The sequence below is a fragment of the Diaporthe amygdali genome (assembly GCF_026229845.1).
Source record: "Diaporthe amygdali strain CAA958 chromosome Unknown NODE_17_length_903054_cov_64_435670, whole genome shotgun sequence".
Classification (NCBI taxonomy): domain Eukaryota; kingdom Fungi; phylum Ascomycota; class Sordariomycetes; order Diaporthales; family Diaporthaceae; genus Diaporthe; species Diaporthe amygdali.
This window is the reverse complement of record NW_026517037.1, coordinates 872,797-895,509: the sequence shown is the minus strand read 5'-3', so window position 1 is coordinate 895,509 and position 22,713 is coordinate 872,797. Positions and strand designations below refer to the sequence as shown.

At 51.2% G+C, this 22,713-nt stretch overlaps 11 protein-coding genes across 11 annotated transcripts; 5 read left to right on the top strand and 6 right to left on the bottom strand.

The window, feature by feature from the left end:
- Window positions 1–7: 7 nt before the first annotated feature.
- Window positions 8–657, bottom strand: J7T55_005238 (ethanolamine utilization protein; the record flags this gene model as incomplete). Its single annotated transcript, XM_053144620.1, has 4 exons — window positions 8–138; window positions 208–330; window positions 386–517; window positions 582–657. 4 exons carry the CDS (start codon window positions 655–657, stop codon window positions 8–10), a joined length of 462 nt encoding a protein of 153 aa, XP_052992962.1.
- A 463-nt stretch (window positions 658–1,120) lies between these two features.
- J7T55_005237 (lysyl oxidase) lies at window positions 1,121–2,708 on the top strand (the record flags this gene model as incomplete). The annotated part of the gene is made up of 3 exons (XM_053144619.1): window positions 1,121–1,404; window positions 1,468–2,088; window positions 2,141–2,708. 3 exons carry the CDS (start codon window positions 1,121–1,123, stop codon window positions 2,706–2,708), a joined length of 1,473 nt encoding a protein of 490 aa, XP_052992961.1.
- A 900-nt stretch (window positions 2,709–3,608) lies between these two features.
- On the top strand, window positions 3,609–5,223 carry J7T55_005236 (NAD-dependent aldehyde dehydrogenase; the record flags this gene model as incomplete). Its single annotated transcript, XM_053144618.1, has 3 exons — window positions 3,609–4,126; window positions 4,181–4,574; window positions 4,633–5,223. 3 exons carry the CDS (start codon window positions 3,609–3,611, stop codon window positions 5,221–5,223), a joined length of 1,503 nt encoding a protein of 500 aa, XP_052992960.1.
- Window positions 5,224–5,374: 151 nt separating this feature from the next.
- Window positions 5,375–6,988, bottom strand: J7T55_005235 (uncharacterized protein; the record flags this gene model as incomplete). The annotated part of the gene is made up of 2 exons (XM_053144617.1): window positions 5,375–5,799; window positions 5,875–6,988. The coding sequence occupies 2 exons, from the start codon at window positions 6,986–6,988 to the stop codon at window positions 5,375–5,377; spliced, it is 1,539 nt and encodes a 512-aa protein (XP_052992959.1).
- Window positions 6,989–7,250: 262 nt separating this feature from the next.
- On the top strand, window positions 7,251–8,095 carry J7T55_005234 (uncharacterized protein; the record flags this gene model as incomplete). Its single annotated transcript, XM_053144616.1, has 3 exons — window positions 7,251–7,254; window positions 7,334–7,552; window positions 7,626–8,095. 3 exons carry the CDS (start codon window positions 7,251–7,253, stop codon window positions 8,093–8,095), a joined length of 693 nt encoding a protein of 230 aa, XP_052992958.1.
- Window positions 8,096–10,473: 2,378 nt separating this feature from the next.
- Window positions 10,474–12,072, top strand: J7T55_005233 (uncharacterized protein; the record flags this gene model as incomplete). The annotated part of the gene is made up of 1 exon (XM_053144615.1): window positions 10,474–12,072. The coding sequence occupies one exon, from the start codon at window positions 10,474–10,476 to the stop codon at window positions 12,070–12,072; it is 1,599 nt and encodes a 532-aa protein (XP_052992957.1).
- Window positions 12,073–12,970: 898 nt separating this feature from the next.
- On the top strand, window positions 12,971–13,601 carry J7T55_005232 (uncharacterized protein; the record flags this gene model as incomplete). Its single annotated transcript, XM_053144613.1, has 2 exons — window positions 12,971–13,097; window positions 13,405–13,601. The coding sequence occupies 2 exons, from the start codon at window positions 12,971–12,973 to the stop codon at window positions 13,599–13,601; spliced, it is 324 nt and encodes a 107-aa protein (XP_052992956.1).
- A 506-nt stretch (window positions 13,602–14,107) lies between these two features.
- Window positions 14,108–14,740, bottom strand: J7T55_005231 (Gibberellin receptor GID1B; the record flags this gene model as incomplete). Its single annotated transcript, XM_053144612.1, has 1 exon — window positions 14,108–14,740. One exon carries the CDS (start codon window positions 14,738–14,740, stop codon window positions 14,108–14,110), a length of 633 nt encoding a protein of 210 aa, XP_052992955.1.
- Window positions 14,741–16,040: 1,300 nt separating this feature from the next.
- J7T55_005230 (uncharacterized protein) lies at window positions 16,041–16,665 on the bottom strand (the record flags this gene model as incomplete). Its single annotated transcript, XM_053144611.1, has 2 exons — window positions 16,041–16,334; window positions 16,609–16,665. 2 exons carry the CDS (start codon window positions 16,663–16,665, stop codon window positions 16,041–16,043), a joined length of 351 nt encoding a protein of 116 aa, XP_052992954.1.
- Window positions 16,666–19,579: 2,914 nt separating this feature from the next.
- J7T55_005229 (uncharacterized protein) lies at window positions 19,580–20,746 on the bottom strand (the record flags this gene model as incomplete). The annotated part of the gene is made up of 1 exon (XM_053144610.1): window positions 19,580–20,746. One exon carries the CDS (start codon window positions 20,744–20,746, stop codon window positions 19,580–19,582), a length of 1,167 nt encoding a protein of 388 aa, XP_052992953.1.
- An 819-nt stretch (window positions 20,747–21,565) lies between these two features.
- Window positions 21,566–22,487, bottom strand: J7T55_005228 (uncharacterized protein; the record flags this gene model as incomplete). The annotated part of the gene is made up of 2 exons (XM_053144609.1): window positions 21,566–22,281; window positions 22,340–22,487. 2 exons carry the CDS (start codon window positions 22,485–22,487, stop codon window positions 21,566–21,568), a joined length of 864 nt encoding a protein of 287 aa, XP_052992952.1.
- Between the last annotated feature and the right edge of the window lie 226 nt (window positions 22,488–22,713).

Sequence of the window (22,713 nt, the reverse complement as noted above, 5' to 3'; positions counted from 1 at the left end):
CGACACCCTACAGCAATTTGCGTATCGCCAAAACCTGACCGACTACGTAAGCCACGGCGATGCTGTGTATATTGGTTATAATGGGTAGAAGATCTTGCTCGATATAATAGATTGATACAGACGAGGAGACATCGTCAACTAGTGATATCTACAATTTGGACGAGTGAATTGTAATAGGAATGTCTTGGCCCATGAATTGACTCTCACATTTGAAAATGAGGCCATAGGTGAGGGAAGACACAGTCAAATTGGTGCCTCGGCGGATCAAAAACTTGTCACCCTGCCGCAATGTCTCTTTTCTGCCAGTTTCGTCCTCAAAGGTGATTTGACCTGCCGCACAGTGTAAGTGGGCAAGCAGGGATATCATCAGATCGGATATGGTTACCTTCAAGGATAATACCCGCCTCTTCAAAATCGTATACGGGCGGTGATATGGCCGGGCCTTTCTCGATGCGCAGATAAGCGGCGGTCAGAGGGTTTTTGATGTCTGCATTTGTATCGCTCCCGAAGATCTCAGCTGACAGAGAATGTGTCAGCACGGAGCCCACAACGGTCAAAACCTGTGAGCTGGATGCACTCACTGTAAAAGACGTTGTCTGTTCCGGGTGTTTGTTCAATCTTGAACACGTCCGCACGAGGTTTAGTTTCGAAAGGCATGCTGGCGCTTGGTGGCTACGGATGCGGGATGCGGTGTAGGCGATTTGGTAACTTTCTATCTGTCGAGGTTTCAAGGGACGTGACTGAGGCGTCTTAAGCCACTCATCTAAAGCATCTGTACCCGGGTAGGAACACTGGTGTTCCGTTCCGTGAAATTGGCGGGCATGGTCTCGCAGGATGCCGGCGCGACCCCGCGCAACCCTGTGCGATCCGGCCTCCGACTTGATCCCGCGGATCCATTGTGACCACCAGTCTCAACACTTCTTGAACCCAAAGGACGACTTCACCGGAATGGTGTTCCGTTCCGGGGCTTCGGACTGCGGATAAACTTGGCCCGTAATGATGCCTTGATAATTGACCAATCGATTCTCTACTCGCCATGGATTCATTGTCTCCAGAACATACACTGCTTGTGCTTATATCTTATTTGCTAGGCATTGCTCATGACGCACTGAATTCAAGAATGACACCCCGATCAACAGATGGCTTCATCTGGACCAACGATGGCTCGTCCATCGAAGGCCTGCATACGGAAGCGGCGACGTCTAGCTCCTCATGCGTACGCAAGCTATATGATGTAGTCGTCATTGGAGCGGGATTTGCTGGACTGATTGCAGCACGCGAGCTCTCAGCACAGCGAAGTCGATCTGTGCTGCTCATTGAAGCGCGCGATCGCATCGGCGGTCGAACTTGGACTGCGAATGAGCTCGGCGAGGAGATCGAAATGGGGGGAACCTGGGTTCACTGGTGAGTTCTTGCAAGCCGAAAGGAATTTGAGACTCCTCGTGATCTGATGCGTGAAATCTGCAGGAGTCAGCCGCATGTGTACAGCGAGCTCATCCGCTATGGATTGCAAAAGAATTTGAAGCCCACCGTCGCAATGATGGCTCCTGAAGTCAGCTATCATAGCTACTTCGAACGGCCAGAGAGAGTCGACTCGATAGAAACGTTCAATAGCACGGATCGCGTCGCCCAGGAATTTCTTTCACCAGACGGTCAAACGAGCCGCACCTTGATGCCTTACCCCCTGGACCCTCAGCGCGAGCCCAGATTGTGGGCAAAATATGACCACTTGACAATGGCCCAGAGACTGGACCAGATAGATGTGCCGAAGCAGGATAGAGACCTGTTCGAAACGTTCCTGGGTCTATGTGGTCTGGGCAAGCCGGCAGACATCGGATTCACCGAAGTCCTCCGCTGGTATGCACTGGCAGGCCATAGTATGGCGGGCATGTACGAACAAGCCAGCGTGTACAAGCTCGGCAAGGGCGGCACGACGTCTTTTGCCAAAGCCCTTTTGAATGATGTTCGCGCGGACCGTCTATTCAATACGGCTGTGGCCGAAATCTCGCAGGCAGGTGGCCGGGTTCACATTCGAACGACCGACAGCAAGCAGCTTACCGCCCGCACCGTGGTCTGCACGATTCCTCTGTGAGTATGAGTATGCCAAATCTTCGGGTATAAAGGCTAACGTTCCCTGCAGAAATTGTCTCGGGGACCTCCGACTTTTCCCACCGCTCCCCGGGGTGCGCGCACAATCAGTCAAGTTCGCCCACCACAACATGGGCGCAAAGCTCCACTTCAAACTTGAAGAGATTCAGCCCCTCTGGCTCTCGACTGTCAGTACCACGAGCCGGAGTCCTTATCTGCTGGCTTTCGCGGACCACAATGGTACCAAGACCTCAGGGAAAGACGAAACCTATGTCGTTGCCGCCACCAAGAATGACTCGGTACCCAACACTAAAGATGCCCAAGCGGTCGTGTCCGAGTTCGAGAAGTGCTTCAAGCCCGGTTGCAAGGTTACGGCTTATGTGTCTCACGATTGGGTCGCCGATCCTTACTCAAAGGGTCTGTGGAGCTCATATAGAAGCGAGGGGATGTCTAAGCACTTGACAGCACTCCAGCAGCCCCATGGACTGATCTTCTTTGCAAGTTCGGACTGGGCAGACGGCTGGAGAGGCTTCATTGATGGCGCGTTGGAGAGCGGCAAGAAGGCCGCAAGATCAGCCGCTGCTCTTCTTGACGAAACCAACCCAAGGGCGAATATCTGATTTTGCGTACTTCGAAGGTCAATAGCCAAAGCAGATGAATGAAGGGCTGTAGACTTGATACATATATAGTGCAAATATGTCGTGTTATAAGTATTGTAGATCAGCGTCTAGTTGATCCATCCTCACTAATACAACAAAAGTGCGGATATTGTGACTTATGCACCATATGGACTGGTGATTACAGTAGTAATGTTCCCCAACATACACTGTTGATCCGTCTAGATGCTCGTTCTTCTCAAGAAGACGTTCTTGCTGTAGAAAGCTCAATGTGAATGGGATGCGTATCTAGTGGAGAGTAATAAAAACAATCTATATTGCCACAGGCGGCTGCATGGGAGGAGGAATAGCCAGTGACATCAGCTGAAACAAACAAAAAAGAAAGGGGGGGGGGGGTTGGCAACATCTCTGCAACACACGTTTTTGCTGCTACATCTTCTTTTCAAAGAGCACTTTCAATCATTACTCTCTCAAAATACCTTCAGGTTTGAAATTGAATGTGGTCCTATAATGAGAAAAGAAAGAGCTTTTCTGTCATGTATACCTCAAAATAATTGAAGCTGTTTCAAAATGGTCGAAAAGAAAAGTTGCAGCAAAAAAAATGTGTTGCAAGGCAAACGGACCTACTTTTCCGGAACGAGTGATTGCTGAATTGAGAGAAGCAGGTGATGTTGCAGCCTTAGCCGCTGGTTCTGCCCAATGAAAGATCCCAGGTTGATCACCGAGAGGTTTTGTGGTATCGGGAAGCGAACGGAATCGGAAACAAGCCCATCGGAACCGAGTGGGAACTTATGCGGGGAGACTGCAAGCCTGGACTGTCAAGACAGGCTGAGGAGATGGTCACGACGCGGATATACACTCATTTTGATATTCGATCCGTCACCTCAGACACCGTTTTGCGACATGTTGCAAATGAAACTTATCCGCAAGAGCGCAACGCCGCAGAACGCTGCCCGAGCGCTTCAGCACAGGCGATTCAATCATCATGTGGTGCCGCTCATCATCAATGGTCGTGATGTCCACGGCGAAGAGTTCGAAATCAAAACACCATTGACAAACAGGCCAATCTGGAATGCGACAGCTGCCTCTCCGCAAAACGTTGAAGATGCTGTCAGCAGTGCCCAGGCTGCCTTCCCTGCGTGGGCAGCCACCAAGCCTAGCGAAAGGCGGGATATCTTTCTACAGACCGCCGATATAATGGAGAAGAGGAAGAACGAGTTCACTACCTACATGCATCAAGAGATCGGTGCTAGTGAAGATATGCAAAACTTCATCTTTGGTCTATCGATAGAAGGTCTGAAGGATACTGCTGGGCGCATCGCTGGCGCCGTCACCGGGACAGTGCCTCAATCGAATCACAAGGGGATGCGCGCGATCATTGAAAAAGTTCCTTACGGTGTGGTATTGGGTATAGGTCCGTGGTAAGGCCCTGGTTGTATCTTCTGTATTGCTGCTGTCTTCTCACATTCAAGCAGGAACGCTCCTTTCCACCTGGGTCTTCGATCCTTTACATTTCCACTAGCTGCAGGCAATACCGCCATTTTCAAGGGACCTGAGATGGCGCCGCGATGCGCTTGGGCAATCGCCGATGCCTTTCGCGAGGCGGGACTCCCTGCAGGCTGCTTGAACTTGATAACTCATAAGCCATCTGGCGGAGCGGACATAACGGAGCAGCTGGTAGCACATCCGAGCGTCAAGAAAATCAACTTCACTGGCAGCACACGTGTCGGTAGAATCATTGCGGCCAGTGCTGGACGACATCTCAAGCCGGTGTTAATGGAACTTGGCGGAAAGAACAGTGCTATTGTTCTACCAGATGCAGACATGGAGAAGGCTGCCACACAATGTGCTTTGGGAGCCTTCATGAACGTAAGTAACTTCAGTATACTGCACAGACCTTGACTTCAGCTGACATTCGCATGTATAGTCAGGACAAATTTGCATGTCAACCGACCGGATTCTTGTGCACAAGTCAGTGGTCTCCAGATTCAAAACAGCCTTTGCAGCGGCAATCGAGAGGGAAGTTCTGAGCAAGCCTGACATGGGGCCTGTATTAATCAACACCGCATCCGCGGACAAGAACCGTGGTCTCATAGCTAATGCTCTGGAGCGGGGAGCTTCCTTGGAATATGGCTCTCAGGGGGCTGAGAGTCAGGTGCCAACACGAATGCAGCCTACAGTGATCTCTGGTGTTGATAGCACGATGGATATTTACCAGACCGAAGCTTTCGGGCCCAGCGTCTCATTGTTCACTTTCGAGACGGAGCAGGAGGCACTGGAGATCGCCAACAACACCGACTATGGGCTTAGTGCTGCTGTCTTTACTTCGGACCTCCAGACAGGACTGCGGCTATCAAGACAGCTAGAGTCCGGTGCCGTGCATATCAATTCGATGACAATACACGATGAATATGCCCTGCCACACGGTGGTGTCAAGGCCAGCGGGTTTGGCCGCTTCAATGGGTACCAAGGACTGGACGAGTTCTTGTACTACAAGACGGTGACGTGGATGGATTGAGAGATATGTTCGAAGGATGATGTAACATAGATATTTGTCTCAGCTGTTATCGAGTACCGATATTGAGTCCAGCAAAGTTCTTCGTCCTTGTTTACTAGGATCATGGAGACAAGAACCAGCAGCACGGTTCTTCCTATGTGACTCAGCGGATTCAAGCAGGAGTGAGACACACCTTTGCTCCATCCCGGGAGCTCAAGGTCAAGGCCAGCGATTCCTCCCAAGGGGCTAGATTCATACTCTCCAAGGTCCGGAACTCTTGGGCCATCCGGACAAGGACATAACCGACTTCGGTCAAGGCATACCGCTGGCCGATGCAGATGCGCGGGCCGCCATTAAACGGCAAGTATCCCCAGCGCGGCTGCAACTTTCCATCCTCCCAACGCTCTGGACGAAACTCTTCCGAGTCCGGCCCATACAGATCTCTCCGTCGATGCATCGCGTATATGTTATACGAGACTGTGGTCCCTTTTGTCACCAAGACTGGCGATAGCCCATCTTTGCCTCCCCCAAGTGGCAAGACCGTGTCTCGTACCGCCATGCGTTCATTGCGTGCCACAACTGGATGCAACCGGAGCGCTATTACAAATGATCAGTTGAGCTGAATTCAAGAAGAATGAGAATACCAAAAATCGACTAAAAGGGATTTCTTACATTCATTCATGCAGCAATGGACGTATCTGAAACTCCGAAGCTCTTCATAAGTTGGTGGACGGCCTTCCAAGACCGCCACCTCTCTGCGCACCTTCTCCCACATCTCTGGATTTTTGGCCAACATGAAGAAGAGGTTGGTAAGCAGGCTAGCAGTTGTATCACGGCCAGCCAGCAGCAGGTTCATCGACTCATCCAGGATGCGTTTTTTATCCGTTGTCCGAGATGCCAGCTCCTGTGCAAACACATGTTTTTGGCGAGCTGACCCACATACGAATCCTTTCGTGTTTCCCTTTTCCACCTCGACGGCATGGCGTGCCTCCTCGATGGCGCGCTGGGCAAACTCGCGGCAGATGCGGTTGCACTCCTCGGCCTTGCGGTCACGGTAGAAGACATTGAGGAAGCCCAGCGTGCCGCGCGTCAGGATGGCCTTCTGGGCGTAGTGGAATGCCTGGGCGAAGTCGGGGTCCTCCGACCGAGCTATCAGCTTCTTCAGCGTGCCCACGGACTTTCCGAACAGGAACTCGGTGGCCGAGTCGATGGTGTAGCGGAAGAAGAGGTCCATCAAGTCCACGGTGGTCTCACCATCACGCGGGAGGAGCAGTAATAGGTCTTGGAACAAGTCCTCCAACGTCGTCAAGTCGGCGACCTGGTCACGCGCGAAGCTAGGCCGGATCAGGGCTCGCGAGGAAGCCCAGTGGTCGCCGTCCGTGTCAAAGATGCCCTCTCCCAGGAGCGGCCTGAACGCGTCCAGTCGATAGCTGATCCCAAAGTCCTCGAACTTGAGCGACAGGACTGTCTTTATATTGTCCGGCTCGATGGTCAAGATCGCACGCCTCTGCAGCTCCTTCAGCTTGAACGTGTTGCCGTAGACACGGTAGTATCCGCAGGTTCTTTCTAGCAAGGTGTGCTGTCTAATAGCGCGGAGCAAGCCGGGGATGGTGTCGAGTCCCAAGAAGGGCTCTCTATTGAGGGATCTAGCAACCGGCTGGCACCCATAGCGGGCTGCGAAGTGACGGCGGATCCAGTATCGCCGGACGGACACGCACGCGAGAGCCCCGAGCGCGGCGACCAACACAAACAATACACTCGGACGAAAATGCCAATGTGCATCCATTGTTATTCGAAACGGGGAGATGGGAACAAGGCAAGCAGGTTGATGTATGTGTTGATGTAATTCCACATCAAATTGACTACTGGTGGCGTAGATAGTCTCGGAGGAAAAGACCCTCCGAGTCGCGTAAGAGTGACTTGCTGAGAGCCCTGTTATACCTGAAGTTGGCCAAGAAACATGCGATTGTGGATGTAAGGATTCAAGGCAGGGTGGAACTTAGAAGGATCCTTGCGGCCTAGCCCTTCCGGGCACCAACGCTGACCGCATGAGTGCCACTAGTCCTAGCTTAGAGCCTCTCAAGGATATCAGATAACAACGTTCACTCGCGGAATCCCCGTGAGTCAACAGCGGCCGTGAAAGAGGAGTTAGAACGTTGTGTTATGCAGGCCTATGAAGAATCAAATCCAGCCCCCAAAAAACAACCACGGTGGCTATACTTTGCTGTCCTCGGAGTCGTTCTCGCACTCCTGGTGGCAAACCTTGCGTTGATCCGGTATCCTGCCGTGGAGATTCTCAGAAATGGCGTTGTGGTCTTCTCCTGCCACTTCTGGGTTCACATACCGATCTGTGAGTCGAGTTGAAATGTTTGATTATCTTTCGTGTATTAGATCTCGACTGACTTTTATATTCCTTGTATTAGGGATAGCCTTGATACAGCTGCTAGCACTCTCCAACGTATTGCTGAGGACTGTAAGCATGCGAACCGAGAAAATCCTTTTACGCCAACCACCAAATTCGACCGCCTCCCAAAACAATGCTCGTGCTGCATCCCAACCCTGGCCTCACATTGTCATCTTGAGACATCAAAGTGAGGAGATGTTACCGCAGGCCGTTCGAGCAATAACTTCTATCGCGAATATCGCTCTCTACGCTTACGCCACCGCCGTGCTAGGCGGTATGACAATGGTTCCAGCTTCAGATGCCGTCAGGCTAATGGTCATGTTTGGTGCTAATGCTGGATTGGGCCGGATCATAGGCAGCTATGCAATCTTGCAGGACCACGATTGGAAAACCACTGTAGTTGTGGATGTTGCGCATTGGCAGATCGACGAGCTGCGAGACTATGTTAAGGCGGAGATACAAATTGCGATGTCTGGCTGCAGACAGTAAAACGTAGGATTAAGATACTTTCAGATTTAATAGAAAAAGACTCGCACTATTGGATACAATACACCACAGTCGTAATCTTTCAACCTGGTCACCCGGCACTTACAAAGCCGCGCCAGTTGGTAACCCTTGCAAGGCTGCGCGTGGACTAAGCCTGTATCAACATCATGAGAGCCCTGCTGCTCACGTGTAACCACTGGATATTTTCGTAACACAGCGATTTCCTGCTCTGGATCACCGAGGACGAGCTTGTACAATCCAACCAAGTATCCTGGTAGGTCCTATATATGCGTCTACCCAATTCTCCTTACTCTTCCCATATCTCGTAAGTGTATTACTCTATGATCCCTGTCCATGGCCACGTCATATCTGGTTGCCCACGGCCATTCACCGTCAAATGCGCACAAGTAGAGGCCACGAGATGTATAATGTCTTGAGGCCATAGAAAGAGCCCTATAGCATACCTTCATGGGCGATAGACTGGACTGGTGCATTTGAAGGTGGCCTGTACCACGCTTGGGATGATTTCTTGAAAAGAAGAGAGTTGGTTTCTTGTTTCCGTCAGAGCTGACAGTTGGGGGCACTGGACTCATCTTCCTGCACCCTTCAGCGACGATGGACTTCGAGTCAGGCTCTTTAGGAAACTTTTAGCCAGGTGAGAATTTGCGTCAGTGACAGACTCAGTTACAATTCAGACCGCAGGGGACGAGCGAAAAATTTAGTGAACATCGTCCGAAAGTTTCTCAAAGAGGCTAGTAAGGAACAACTCACACTGGAAGAGTCTTCAGGTTACACCATGGGAGAATTTTTGCAGCTGATAATTCCGAGTGGTATTAATTAAACCGATAAGCTGAGAGCCAGATGGAAGTTGAGGTTGATGTGGATAGAATTTGTGACGTACTGAGAGAGGCCGGCAGCATCTTTTCAATACTGATGAGGAGAAGGTTGTTTGCCACAACCAACGGGAGGATTGGTGTGGAAACAGCAGCCTTGTGCCAGGAGACCTGATATGCAACTTCGATGGCCTCAACATGCCATTCGTCGTGCGCCAGTGAGGTTCACATCATGGACTAGTCTGCCCTGTTATTGTCAACGGAGTTATGCTGCGAGGTATGTGGCCGGAAAATCAAGATGAAATCGTACCCTAACGTACAAACAGCAAGGTGAAGGAGGCTAGTTAGCGAAAGTTCGAACAGCATCGTCAATATAGAAAGATTCCCCACAAGGGGAGAAAGGGGGCACGTCTCAAGATGGTCTGTTGGGTGTACACCTGAACCGTATGTTCCCAGTATTTTCACCGTGCCAGCACCGCTCCGATCGCAGACCGTGTAATTTCTTGGAGCTGCTTTGTAACAGTTCCAAGTAGTAAACGGCTCATTCTTGGAGCAGTTCAAGATAGGAACCGTGCATGAACGGTATAGAGTGCGGGAAGGGTGCACGAAGGGTGCATGAAGAGCGCAGGAGTGGGAAGGGTGCAGTGTGCATGATGGCGTTTAAAATAGCCCACTTGGAATTACCTCCTCGTTCTTTTTTATATATAGGGCTCTCTTGAATTCCAACTACATTCTAACCTAAATAAATTCTTCTTCAACTTCTTCTTTATCCTCTCCTTCATTCCCTTCCCTTTCGTTCCTAAATGAACGGTTCCTAGGAATGAATTGTGCGTGCACGGTTCTAGAGGTTTGAACCGCTCCCAGAACTGAGCCGTTTAATATTTGGAACTGTTACAAAGCAGCTCTAATAGGGGTACTATTCATCGTATTCGTATAAGCCCGGTATTGCTAACTGATGACTCGTACAAGCTAGTCATGCTATTCCCGTAGACCACGAGGCCGAGCCGCGTATGACTGACTGTAGTGCCACTCGAAACGTAAGTTAATAGCGCCTTCTGGTTACCTCCGAGTGTGCTCCGAGGTTGCGGAGTGTGGGTTCCATGGAGAGCGTATTCGGTATGATGAATAGCCAAGGATTTTAATGTAATAGGACCCGCTCCACGGCTGTCGGTCGTTTGTCATTCGATATAAGAGTTTCCATTAAAGCAAGGTACCACGCCAGCTCTCTTGTGATTTGTGGGGGGCAACGCAGCCAGCTCGGAGTTAAGTCTTTCATTTGGGGGGCAGGCTCGTCCTCGCGGCCGTCCTCCTTCGCATCAGGCCCAGATTAGCAACAGGGCATGGAGGACCTGCGCCACTGCCCTCAGCCACCAGCCTTGACTATTATTGAAGTAAGGAACATAGCCTAATAATATAAAGTCCTCATCTCTTCTCGCACATGTTCTTATAAACTTCCCATCTTTACAGGACACCACACATTCTTTCCGATTGAACAAACACCCTATTTCTTTTCCCTGTTTCGCTCTTTCTTCACACATTCAATCTATCATGGGCGTCACTCGATCTCGTGAGGTCGCCCTCGCCTCGATCCTGGGGCTTCTGGCTCCGGCGGCTCAAGCAGCACTATACGATAGTGTGCTCCAGACTCCCAATGGGCCGGTGCAAGGCTACGCGGCCTTTAACAGCAGTCCTGCTAATATGAATCTCACCAACTGGAAAGACATCACTGTTTGGAAGGGCATACCTTTTGCCGCCGACACGTCGGGAGAGAACCGCTTCCGTCCTCCCCAGAGCGTCACGCCGTGGAACACGACATTTGACGCCAAGGACTACGGACTGGCCTGCGTTGCTTCCGGCACCACGTATGCCGACATTGGCGAGGACTGCTTAAACGTGAACGTCTGGAGCGCTGCCAACTCCACCGATGCCAAGCTGCCCGTCGTTATGTGGAGCTACCCGGCAGGAGGCTCCAATGCTGATCCTCGCTTTGATGGCGCTGGCATGGCCGACAAAGGGGTCGTCTTTGTCAACTATAACTACCGCACTGGCGCGACTGGCTGGCTCGTGACCCCCGAGCTGACCGAGGAGAACCTGGCTAGCATTGGTGTTAACAGTTCTGGTAACTACGGTATGTTGGACCAGTTCGCCGCCGTACAATGGATTCGCGACAACATCGCCGCATTTGGCGGTGACCCGGACCGCATCACCGTCTCGGGCCAGTCAGCTGGTTCGGCTGCCACGTACCATATTCTCAACAGTCACCTGACTAAGGGCAAGATTGTTGGCGCTATCATCCAGAGCGGTGTTCGCGACCCTCACGATCCTCTTGCCACCAGCCTGGCAGAGGGATACCAGACCTACGACGTCTCCTTAAACTACAGTCTGTCGTTCATGGAGTCTGTGAACTGCAGCACGATTGCCTGCATGCGTGCCCTGCCGTGGGACACACTAGACAACTCTGCCAATCCTGGCGCGACAGGCCCGTCCTTTAAGGGTACTCTGGACTACTATGCCATGCCTGACACATACCTCAACACACTCAAGCTAGGACTCGCCAACGACGTTCCCGTCATGACCGGAAACACCAAGGATGAGAGTGGCGCATCGTACGGCCTTAACATCACCCTGGACGAGTATTATGATGATGCAAACTCCACTTATTCCGGAGACTTCGTCGATAAGTTCCTGGCTGCATACCCGGCTAACGACTCAGTCACCGCTTCGGCCGCCGAGAATGCCCAGTTCACCGACCGCTCCAAGGTCGGTACCCAGAACTTCGCTGCCTACTGGTTGAGCAACAGGACCAGCCCCGTATGGACCTATCTGTGGGACCACGCCCCTCCTGGACAAGAGGCCGGAGCTGCACACATGACCGAGATCCAGTACACGCAAAACAACCTGTACAACGTCTACTACGGCGAGTGGGAGGCCGAGGACTACCAGATTGCCACCATTATGAACAGCTACTGGGTCAACTTCATCAAGAACGGCGACCCCAACGGAGACGGTCTGGTCCAGTGGGACAGCGTTTCTGCCAACACGACGGTGACTCAGGAGCTTGGAGATGGTTGGGGCCCCATTCCCATCGCCGACGCCGAGCAGATCAGCTTGTTCCAGAGCTGGTTCCCCACCCTGAGTGCTATATAGGAACTGTTCACTATTGGAACGGTCGAGGCCCTTGAAATGTATGTATATAGTAGGGTTTTCCGCAAATATTGAAACGATCTCTTGTACGCTGCTTCGAAGCTCGTTCACAGCTGTTAGCAAAATTCTCATCATATCATTTGGAATGAAAATCTTTTATCATGGCAGCGACGAGCCTCACTTATTTTCGTGACTCTTCTACACCGTAAGATACAAAGCGCACAGGAGTACATCGCAGTTGTCCCATAGCGGGGGATTTGCTCATGCAGCACTGCCGACTACAGCCAGTCAAGTCGAGAGAATGGCTACTCATATAGGCAGTATGGCCCATGAAACATCTGTAGCATGGTACTTGCCCTAACCAGCACGTACTGCGTAGAGTGCACGATTTTCGGGAGCTAGGCTTGTGGGTTCAATGTGTAGCTTGGCGATCGTCTTGGTCCGTAACTCCGAAGAAACATCTATCCGGCCGAGCCCGGGAATAAAGCTTGCGTGGCTTGTAGTGATCTGCAGATGAATGCACCAGGGGCGGCACAAGATCCAAGCTGCCGAGTCAATCGGGCTGCCCGCACACCTGCCTGATTGATACCGTTGCGGCTTCGATGCGGAGTCCAGCCACGAAGTGGACATGAGCCTGCGCGTCTTCAAAGTCTCTCCTGTTTGGATCCATTCGAAATGAGCTCTTCCGCTTCGGTATCTTTGCCCCTGCCCTGCTGCATTCTCACCTGCCTGATGTTGCATCTTGATGTTAGCTCGACAAGTCAAGAAACATCCAGGTCCCGTTGGCCTCTGGTAGGAGTGGCTGAAATGCAGCAGGAGACCCGGGTCATGATTCATTGTATTTAAGTAGTACATGTGGTCCTCTGTAGATCACCAGCGAAGGCGCAATCACTCGCATAAGATGAAAGCTAAATTCGATCACGTAGGGAAGTGCATATGGGGTCAAGGCAGTGGCGAGGAGATTTTCAAATACCGCCTGGGGAGGCCTGCGAAAATCCAGGATCCCGACCTAGACTCTCTATCCACGGGTGAGCATGTTGAGCTCAACTTGTTGGCTCAGCCGACTGCTATCTGGTACTTGCTACAATGCGATCATCTCATCCTCTAAGAATTTTGTTTATTAATTTACATTACGGTTACAGCAGTAACTTAGTCTTAAGCCCGTTCTTCTTTTGATTGTAGTTTGCCGCCTGCGGCTAGCACGACAGCAAAAATCAACATCGTGCTCAATATCTTGAAATCTTACGGTCCTCTTGAGATTAAGCATGACGATCGATTGTTTCTTCTGCAAGCTTGGCTTGTAGCTGGCTTTGATTGACCAAATGGGAGAAGCAGTCAGCCACGCAGCTGATGCTCATGGCTCAACGCTCGCATTTCGTTTCATGAATGACCCTAACAGCGGTCAAAACATTCTGTCAAGCTATGGATCTGGCATGGCGCAGAGATTGGGTGAGATAAGTTTTGATATGATCCAGAGATGCTCTTTCAACGACATCACAATGGAGGATGGCTCCTCAGTCTGGATGGATTAGACTGAAAGGTCGTGATCTGTAGTACATGGGCCCGGGATCAGACGGTTTGTGCAGGTGCGCACCAAATTTGCGAAGTTTATCCTGATACAAATGTGCCTCTCAACTATCTGGTGCTCCTTGCATCTTCCACCTAAGCTATAGACCTCTGCGATTGTCCATGACTCTACTTCGCAATAAAGACATGAGTTTCGGACCCAATCTGACATCTTGGTGACAATTCTACTGATGTGAGCGTTCCTGGGCGGCATGGCCAATTGTCTCGTACATCTCTTCTCGTCTTTCCCATGCGATCGATCCTGTCCCTGCTCTGTACCTGCATCGAAACCGTGGGGTAGGCCCAACATCATCTCACTCACAACATACCTTGAGTCATCTTGTAGTCCTTTCGCCAGTGAAGCTCCCTCTTGAGCCAGCAAATCGCCTTCGCATGTGAATATCGCCACGTTTTGGGGGTATGGTTCTGGTTTCGCGCCACCTGGAGATGCCAGAGGATCCGCTCGTTGTTTCTAGTCCGGCATGTAGCAATCGAGACATATCCTCGAAAATTCCGGGGATGACTTCCCAATACCCTCCTTCGGTGGCTTCTTGTCTTCCAGTGGTGTGACATGATCCGTTGATGGGTATATTCCCACTACAGCACGAATGTCGGCATCGATGGAAGGGTATGTATCCGCGCGCAGCACCGAAGCTGCAACCAGAGCGAGCGAGCCTCCCGAGCTGAAGCCCGAGAGCATAACCCGCCGTCTATCGAACAGGTAATCGGTATTCTCAGTAGCAGGGCTCGAAACCCAACGCAGGACATCCTCGATGACGTGGATCGCGGCAGGAAACGGGTGCTCGGGCGCCTTGCGATAGTCTGCATCAAGAACTGCGATACCAAGTTCGCAGGCGATGCGCGCACAGTAGAGCACTTTGCTTCCAAGTAGACCAGTCAGAACAAAGCCGCTACCATGGTAGTTGACGAGGACCGGTCGGAAACGATCTCTGTCGCCTGGGTTTGGGTGCGGCGGCAGATATAGGTCCGCTTTGATGCGACGGCCGGGTTCCCGTGAGGGTATGAGCAGGCGCTTGCACCGCATCGAGTACTTTGACTGGGCCAGACTTTTATCGCGTCGCAACGGCTTGATGGCAATCCACATGGTGTAGACTCGTAGGAATGGGATGATCAATCTCACGCGAAAAGAACGCAAGACCGAAATTTGCCCCATGATAAGTGAAATGCGCATAGAACTCGAGATGGCGCGGCTTGCGAGGAGGGTGTAGTAGAGGTACAAACGAAATATTGCAATGAATTTGGATAAGTGTAAAAGCGTGAAGGATAGACGAACAGCAGAGTGGTGGAAATTGTAGTGGTAGTGCTGAAGGCGCTGTGGGCGCATACTAGATATAACCAGATGAAGGCACGAAGGCTCCGTTTGGCTGTAGAAATTGTTCATTTTTGTTGAGTTCGCCTATCGAAAAGACAGGCAGAGGCAGCGCAGTTGCGCGTGCCCTCGAAGCTATTTACAGTACGGTGGTGGGCTGATAGATTAAGTCTATCGATCAACGTCCTCCCACCCAGACGGCCCCGCTGGCATTCAGCCCCACGCCCTCACAGGTCCGGTATAAATTCCATCTACCATGCGTGGCAGGAAATTTTGTAGAGGCTTCACATGGGATTGATCTTGCAGATTTGGCTCTTTCTAGCTCTCGACACAGTCGATATATCCTGACAAGCCAGTTGATGTTGATTTGTAGGCTTAGTAGTATGTATGGCCTGAATTAACTAATATGAAGCCAAAATCTTCCCTGAAAGTGACGAGAACGGTCACTATAGGTTGCATTAGGCAAGGAGTGATGACTGGACTGTCACATCACCGCAGTATTGAAGCATCTCCTGGCTGGCAATAATCATGGTCACTCCATCAATCAGCGGCCGCATAGCTCAGAGAGGGAACAAACATATTTGCCATTTATATATATGCTAATTGTGAGACTCTACATGCCATCCCGCAGAAAGCTCGCTTGTCCTCCGACAGGGGATGACTCCAGCGCGCGCAAAGTCACTTTCTTTGGGGCTAACTATATCAGAGAGCATAGAATACTGAAAAATATCGATCCACTCCTCATGAATGACCATGACCTCCGATGTGATGAGAAAGACTCGAGAGGTCCTGCGTAGACGAAGCCACAGTCAAGGTTGATGCCATTCGAAGTGTTCCGAAGTGTCGGGACCCCGAACAGGGATCATCCTAGCTCATTGAAGGGGTGACTTCGGATCCGGCTCACTCGGGTCCGGGCGCAGCCCCACTCATGCATCTCGACCTCGACACTCCCCACATGCAACCACTCAGCCTGTGATTGGCTCTGCCTTTCATGTCAGTCACAAAAGTCGAGACCACACGAGCTTGTATTTTACCATCATCTTCTTCTCTGCTGAGGAGATGCATGCTTACTGGTCTAGTCACGTCCTAGGTGACCCTGGCCCGGAGTCCCCTGGATGGGACTATACGCGCCGTCAAACTGCGAGCCAACGCCTTGCAGAGTATCGTCGACAAGTCCCCGCTGAGGTTGAGCTCCACCAGGAACAGACGTAGGTTCTTTGTTATTATGGCCAAGAGACTCGTCAATGCGTCGAAGCTGTGAGCCAACCATGGCCTGTTGGCACTGGATCCTCTGCTCGGCAGTCTTGTTGGAGTTGGCCGCGCGGTAGAGACAGTTTCCCTCAATTGCTTCGAAACGAATATGATAAGGCTGCTCAGGAACACTTCGATGGTTCTCTCCAGTGCTGTTATTACCACTACGTAGAAATCAGGATCCAGATATTATTATAGGAAAGGTGCTTTCTTGTTGGGCCAGATCCGGAGCTAGCCTTGGTGTGAATGACGCATGTTGCGTCGAGCCTGAGAGCGTTCCTACTTCCGCAGTGTGATGTGATATACAAATGAGATTTTAGGCTATCGGCCAAAACATGAGAGAACATGATATATCGTGGGTGGAAGGCGTGACTGAAGGGAAAAAAGTGGACAGAGGAGAGATAGTCTTGCCTTGTGCTGGCTGGGGCTTGTTGCGCGTGGCTCGACATGGTAGCTGGCTGTGTGACAGGGAATTGGCTGTAGGACCTTGTAGGATGTCATGTAAACACGGAAATAATATATGTTCACTAATTATGGAAAGCGCTGAATGCCTGTCTCATGCCGCCGTAGAACGAGGGAGAGCAGATATCATGGAAGACCCAGGGAGGACCAGCAGCCTTTTATGGACATCCTGGTTGCAGAGCACAAGTCGCCTCCTGACCTGCGATTCCAAGAATGCGCTCCCTGCATGTCAGTAGAGACCTAATTTTCGTTGCCTTGGAGCCTAAGAGGGCTGCCGCCGCCATTTGAGTCTTGAATGTGGCCGTTCTGAACGGTCTCAGGAGCAACTTGTGGAGGCGCGCTAGGTTGTCTGCTCCTCGTCTCCTGCAATGGCTGTGCATGAGACTGCATTATTAGTGCAGGATACGGCCTCGGGTCTATGTGGGTCACTGCATGTCAGCCTCATATTTGGACTGACAGACAAAGAAAGGATTCGATGTTGCACTATTGTCCAATCAAAGCCGGGGGGCCGAAAATGCGCACCATCGACCGGTCGCGCCCAGAAAATCTGACGCATTTTTTACGCTCACCAAATGCATACCCCTGGAATGATCAGGCGTGTATACCACGTTAGCTAATCAGGCGTGTATACCACGTTAGCTAATCAAAAACTCACTGCTAAGGAGAATTTAGACGCAGCGGCTCCACAGATCGTTCCCTTTTTGGAAAGGCCAACACGCAGAAAATACGGAGAGAACCTCGCGAGCTAAGCCAGTGTACATCCATTAGATGTCCCGCTATGAGCAGGTGCTTGCGCGAGGCATTCTTGCCCCCCTCCCCGGCCGTTTCCCGAAGAAGAAGCAGCGGAGCAGCCACAATTTAAATTTATCCTGTGCGCCGATTTTGGAGCTGGCCCTATGAATGTAGTATCCCAAGGGTGGACCGCGCCACGTTGCGGCGCTGATAATTACTCTATTCACGATGACCAGCTCGCGGAATCCGACCACTCAGAGACTGGATTTCACAAAGACGATCTTGTCGTGCACTTTGACCAATGAATGAAACAACACGTATTGCATACAGTAAGAGGGTGAGTATGAAGAAGACACTATTTTTTTTAAACTGTTTTCCGGTAGGAATGAATTCTCGATGTATCATTGTTCCAGAATAGTGTCTTCTAAAGCCCGACATGACCTGACACAAAGAAAAACTTGATTTGTTTGGTAAAAGAATATACGGTTTTGGGTGTAACATAAAGAGTAGACTCCTTATCGATACAGACTTTTCTATCGATTCAAGAAAAAGTTGTCCAAATCAAACAGGATTGCTGAATCATCAAGAGCGGTGAAGCATTACAAGTTTTGGTAGTGTGTACGGGACTGATCCAAATGACAGTTAGAATGCGGATAGCATTTCGCTTGTCACAGACAGTGTAATTCGTATGCAAGCCAAATGTGTGGCACAATGAACTATGGGAAGCTAACAAGCCAGCAGCGTCCGCGCCGAATACCGGTTGGAACATCGGAGACTTACACCCGACAGCCCAGTCAGCCATTCGCGCCCTTGAAGGTCGGCGTTCGACCAACCTTGTTCCTTTGATTCCATTCGCCATCCAGAATGATCGAGAAAACCACATATTTATTTGTCTCTCTCACTATGACGCACGGCTAGCAAGTCTCAACCTTGAGAGAATCTCACTGTAAAAGGGCATATTCCAGTCCAATGGGCTCCAGCTACTAAGCAGTGATGGACGAGTTACAGCGGTACCGTATGATCCGGAAACTGACCGGCAGAACGCAAGAAATAATACTAAAGAGCCGCAATGCGCTTGTCTTCTCATCTCCGTCTTACCCTAGAGAATTATGGCTCTCGCGGGTGGTACGTCACTGTTCGACGTCTCTGTTGGGCGAGACTGGCTATGGTACATAGTCTGGGTGCTCTGCATCGATTCAATACCTACCCATAAGATGCCAGGATACCTCCAGCCGTGCCAACGCCTTATATCTGCGGCTAGTGGTATGTGCATATGTGGCATAGGCCTGTACGAAACATGGATTTGAGGAATTTCTTACTTCGTATGCCCAAGAGATTCGCAGCAGCGGCAACATACTGCTAACCGGTCAGGACAACCACCATGCGAGAGCACAGAAGCGGACATTGTGTTCAATGCCATGAGAGACACCCGATGACGCTTGATTTGCATACCAAGTGCCGGTAACCTCCAATCAGGCTAACATATTGAGAAAGTCTGAAGTGTATCTGCATCTAGGTTGCACGGCTTGCAAAGGCTGTCCTCAGGGGCTGTTCTTCTATGCAAACTAAAACCAACGAGATAGTCTCGGATGGAACAGCATTATGAGGAAGCTCCCATTGTTCCAGATAATATGAATATTGAGCGTGTTGATTCTACACTTTTTGCTCTCTCTCTCATCTGCTCTGCTAACCAAGCGTAGCGCCTGTCAAACATCGCTGCCACTCCATGACAATCTTGGACCCAGACAAATGTGGAAAGATACAAGCGCAACATGCGGGTAGAAAGCATGATCGTAATGGTTTTGATTCTGCAGAAGTGTAGAAAGGCAGAAACAAAATGGGTCCGTCAATTTTCATGTTTCCAAATACGTCTGCACCCCATGGTCAAGGGCTCAGTTCCCCGACAAGCACGTAGAACGAGGATACTGTCTCAGGTTTGGGTGGCACCTTTGCACCAATGAAGTGGACAAACTTGGAAGAAAAAAAGCAGTACAGTATGATAGAAGCCATGTCGGAATTATGATTGAAAAAAGTACTGTGTAGCTCAGACTTATGGTATCACTGTGCCAACCCTCCTGCAGCTGTAGTCATTACTCCAATTTAAAAACGGAATCCGCACTCCACATCGCAAAATCACCGCAGAAATACCTCACTGGTCTCCGAGGACGCTCATGCCCACTTCCCTTTGGTCATGGTCTTCTGTCCTGCGATGATTCCCGGGAAATTCTGTGTTCCCAGGGTCTGCGCCTTAAACATCTTGACCATGAAGCTGAACAACTTCCAGCCCTTGGCTTGGCCAATACCGCCTCCCTTCCCGATGGAAGCCATGAATAGAGGATCAGTGCTGAAAGTGTACTCAGTCACTGCCTCGCCTTTCAGGTACGCCTGGAGGTTTTTGACGACGTGCAGCATCTGGTTCTCCGTGTGTATGCCCTGTGGAGTCTCAAGACTCCCCACGTCCCCGACCACAAAGATGTTGTCGTAGCCCTCGGCGCGGAGGTACTTGGTCTGCTTGACGTGGCCACGGTGGTCGAGGAGCGGGCCAGGCACGAAAGCCGAGTTCGGCTGGAGGCCGTAGGTCGGGATGAACACGTCCGCCTCGATCGACTCGTCCCTCCCCCTGCCTAGCGACAGACTGATCGTCTTCGGTCCTGCGTCCGGTCCCTCGACCTTGGTGACCTTCGCGTTGAGCTTGACCTGGGCGCCGAGCTTCTCGAGGCTCTTCTTCGCGGCCTGCCGGACGTCCTTCCGTACGGTTGCATCTAGGGGGAGGTCTGAGGATCCGATGAGGGTGACTTTCTTCTGTCCTGTCTTTGCGTACGCCTCGGCGAGCTCTCCTGCGAGTTCGATACCTGTGATACCGGCGCCGGCGACGACAATGGAGTTGGCCGATTTGATACGCTGTTGCCACTCGTGTAACACATCCTTTGTCTGCTCGGTGGTATTCACCGTTTTGAAAGGCATCTCCTCCCTCGCGCTCGTGCCAGTCGCGATGACAAGAGTATGGTACTCCAGTCGCCTGACGGTTCCATGGTTCGTCTGGACCGTCACGGAGTTGGACGAAGGCTCCAGCTGCTCAGCCTTGCCCAAAACGAACTCAAACTTGTCGGAGGAGTACTTCTTGAAGGCCGGTGCAATCGGTAGCATGAGTTTATCTTCATCGAGACCACCTGGAAGGATGCCACGTACTGAGGCGAAAGCCCAGTACATGTGCGTGTTTGGAGATACGAGTATGACCTTGAGATCGGGTACGACGGATGACGTGTGGGCAAGAAGGTAATGAGCTATGGGGATGCCAGCCATAGAGGCCCCTAGGATGACAACAGTCTTCCCCATGGCTCCGATGTTGTTTGATGGGTTTAAGAAGTGGCAGCTGAGCAAAAAGATTATATGATGATGTCAAAAGCAATTGCGACGTATAGGAATTCAACGTAAGTGTTTTGCTGATACCGAGAAGGCGTGTTTCAATGAGCAATATCCCAGGCTTACCGCTCTGCTGGGCTTCAGCCCAGGATATATGGTGAGAAAGTGCAAGTCCAGAATGGATCTCGCAATTGGGCCATTTGTCAGGAAGCAAACCAAAGCTTACTTATCAAAGACATGCCTTACGGAAATCCAAACATATTTACAATCCATCTCCGATGTTGCACTATTGTCACGCAGAACACATTACTCATCTCGGGCACGGGGTGATTGAAGACCACGAGAGCCTTCCTATTTCGAAGTAAGTATGTTGGATGAGGCTGAATTGCCGCGCGCGAGGTAACAGACGCACAGATATAATCGGTCCTTGTGGTCAGAGACACAGAGGCAAGCGTAGCGATAAAGTTTAATTCGAATCAGGGAAGGGCGAGCCGAGAATTCTCCAATGTGGCAGGGCGAGACGAAGGCTAGTGTCCCGCCAGGGGTAGGCTAGAGCGGAGCACAAAGGATCAGGTCCACACATGTAAGTGGGCCCCATAACTCTAAGCATGGCTTCATCGGCTTTCCTTTTGTTTTTTCTATCGTGAACTATTTACATTCCATAACATGGAAGACTAGTGATCTGGCAGCTCAATGTTCCGGGTGCTGTGACTTTCAAGTCGCAGCATTTATAACCAGCCAGTAAAGACAGTATGTCGCTCATGACCGATTGAACGGGTCTCGCTAGCCTCTCTATACTCCCAGGCAGAGTGTGGCGACGACAAGGAGGACCAGAGCTGTCATGCTTTTAGACTCCTGGACGACAGCTCCATTTGTACTGGTTCCGGGTCTCGTTCCGTTGGTTCCTGAGTTAGTACCGGAGTTGGTACCAGTTCCGCTGCCACTGCTGCTGCCGCTGCCGCTTCCTGAGGTGCTGTTCGAGCCGGAGGAGCCACTGCTACCAGAGCTAGAGCCTGAGCCGGAGCTGGATCCCGAGGAAGAGGAATTCGATGAAGCAGCAGGGCCAGCGTTCGTGACGTTGTAAAAGTTTCCGGCGACTACTTTGTTCTGCAGGCCGGCTGAGGTAAGCACATCCAGTGCCTTGAAGCCTTGACGATTCTGGGCCGCGGACTTGAGGCTGTCGAGGGCTGTCTGCTGGACGCCAGTGGTGTCCACAAGGATCTGCGTGTATCGGTGAGATAGCGGCACTCTTGCTGGCGGGTTGGGCTGCAGATAGGTTGCAAAAGCTGCCGTCTGGCCTGTCTGCAGAGCGAACAAGTTCCCGCTTCCGCCGCTGCTGTTGAGAGCGGTTGCTGTAGTCGCGGGTGTGAGATCAGTCTGCATCCAGTGCAGGAGTGTGTTGGTTTGTGGTGGGCTGTTCGTCGGAATGTCGAGATCGATCATCAGAACAGCGTACGAGGTGCCGTTTAGACGCTGTGTTGTAGCCAACTTGGGTTCACTTGCGGTTCCTATGCATCGGGTTCAGCGTTGATCATTCTCCACAACAGTGGGCAAAAGAGCGCTCACCATCCCTAGCTACTACAGATCCACTCTTTGCTTGAACGCCATTGTATGAGACGATGAGGTCCGTGGTCGAGCCTGGCTGAAATCCTGAAGGCGACTGCGCTGAGGCGAGGCTGGCTGCTGCCAGCACAGCAAGGGTCTTGGACAGCATGTTGGATGAGTATGGGAGGTTGATGATGATTAGGTAGTAGGCCACAAGTGCACAGCGCTTGTAGGTCCGTATAGATTAGATATTATCTCCCAGAGAATGACACTTGTGATATTGAAGTGGAAAAGATGCACATCCCGCTCTTCATAACAGATGAGCTCGCTTTCGACGTCTTGGCGATCTGGAAGGGATGAAGGCAGGATGAAACGTCGCTTGGATCAGAATAGTA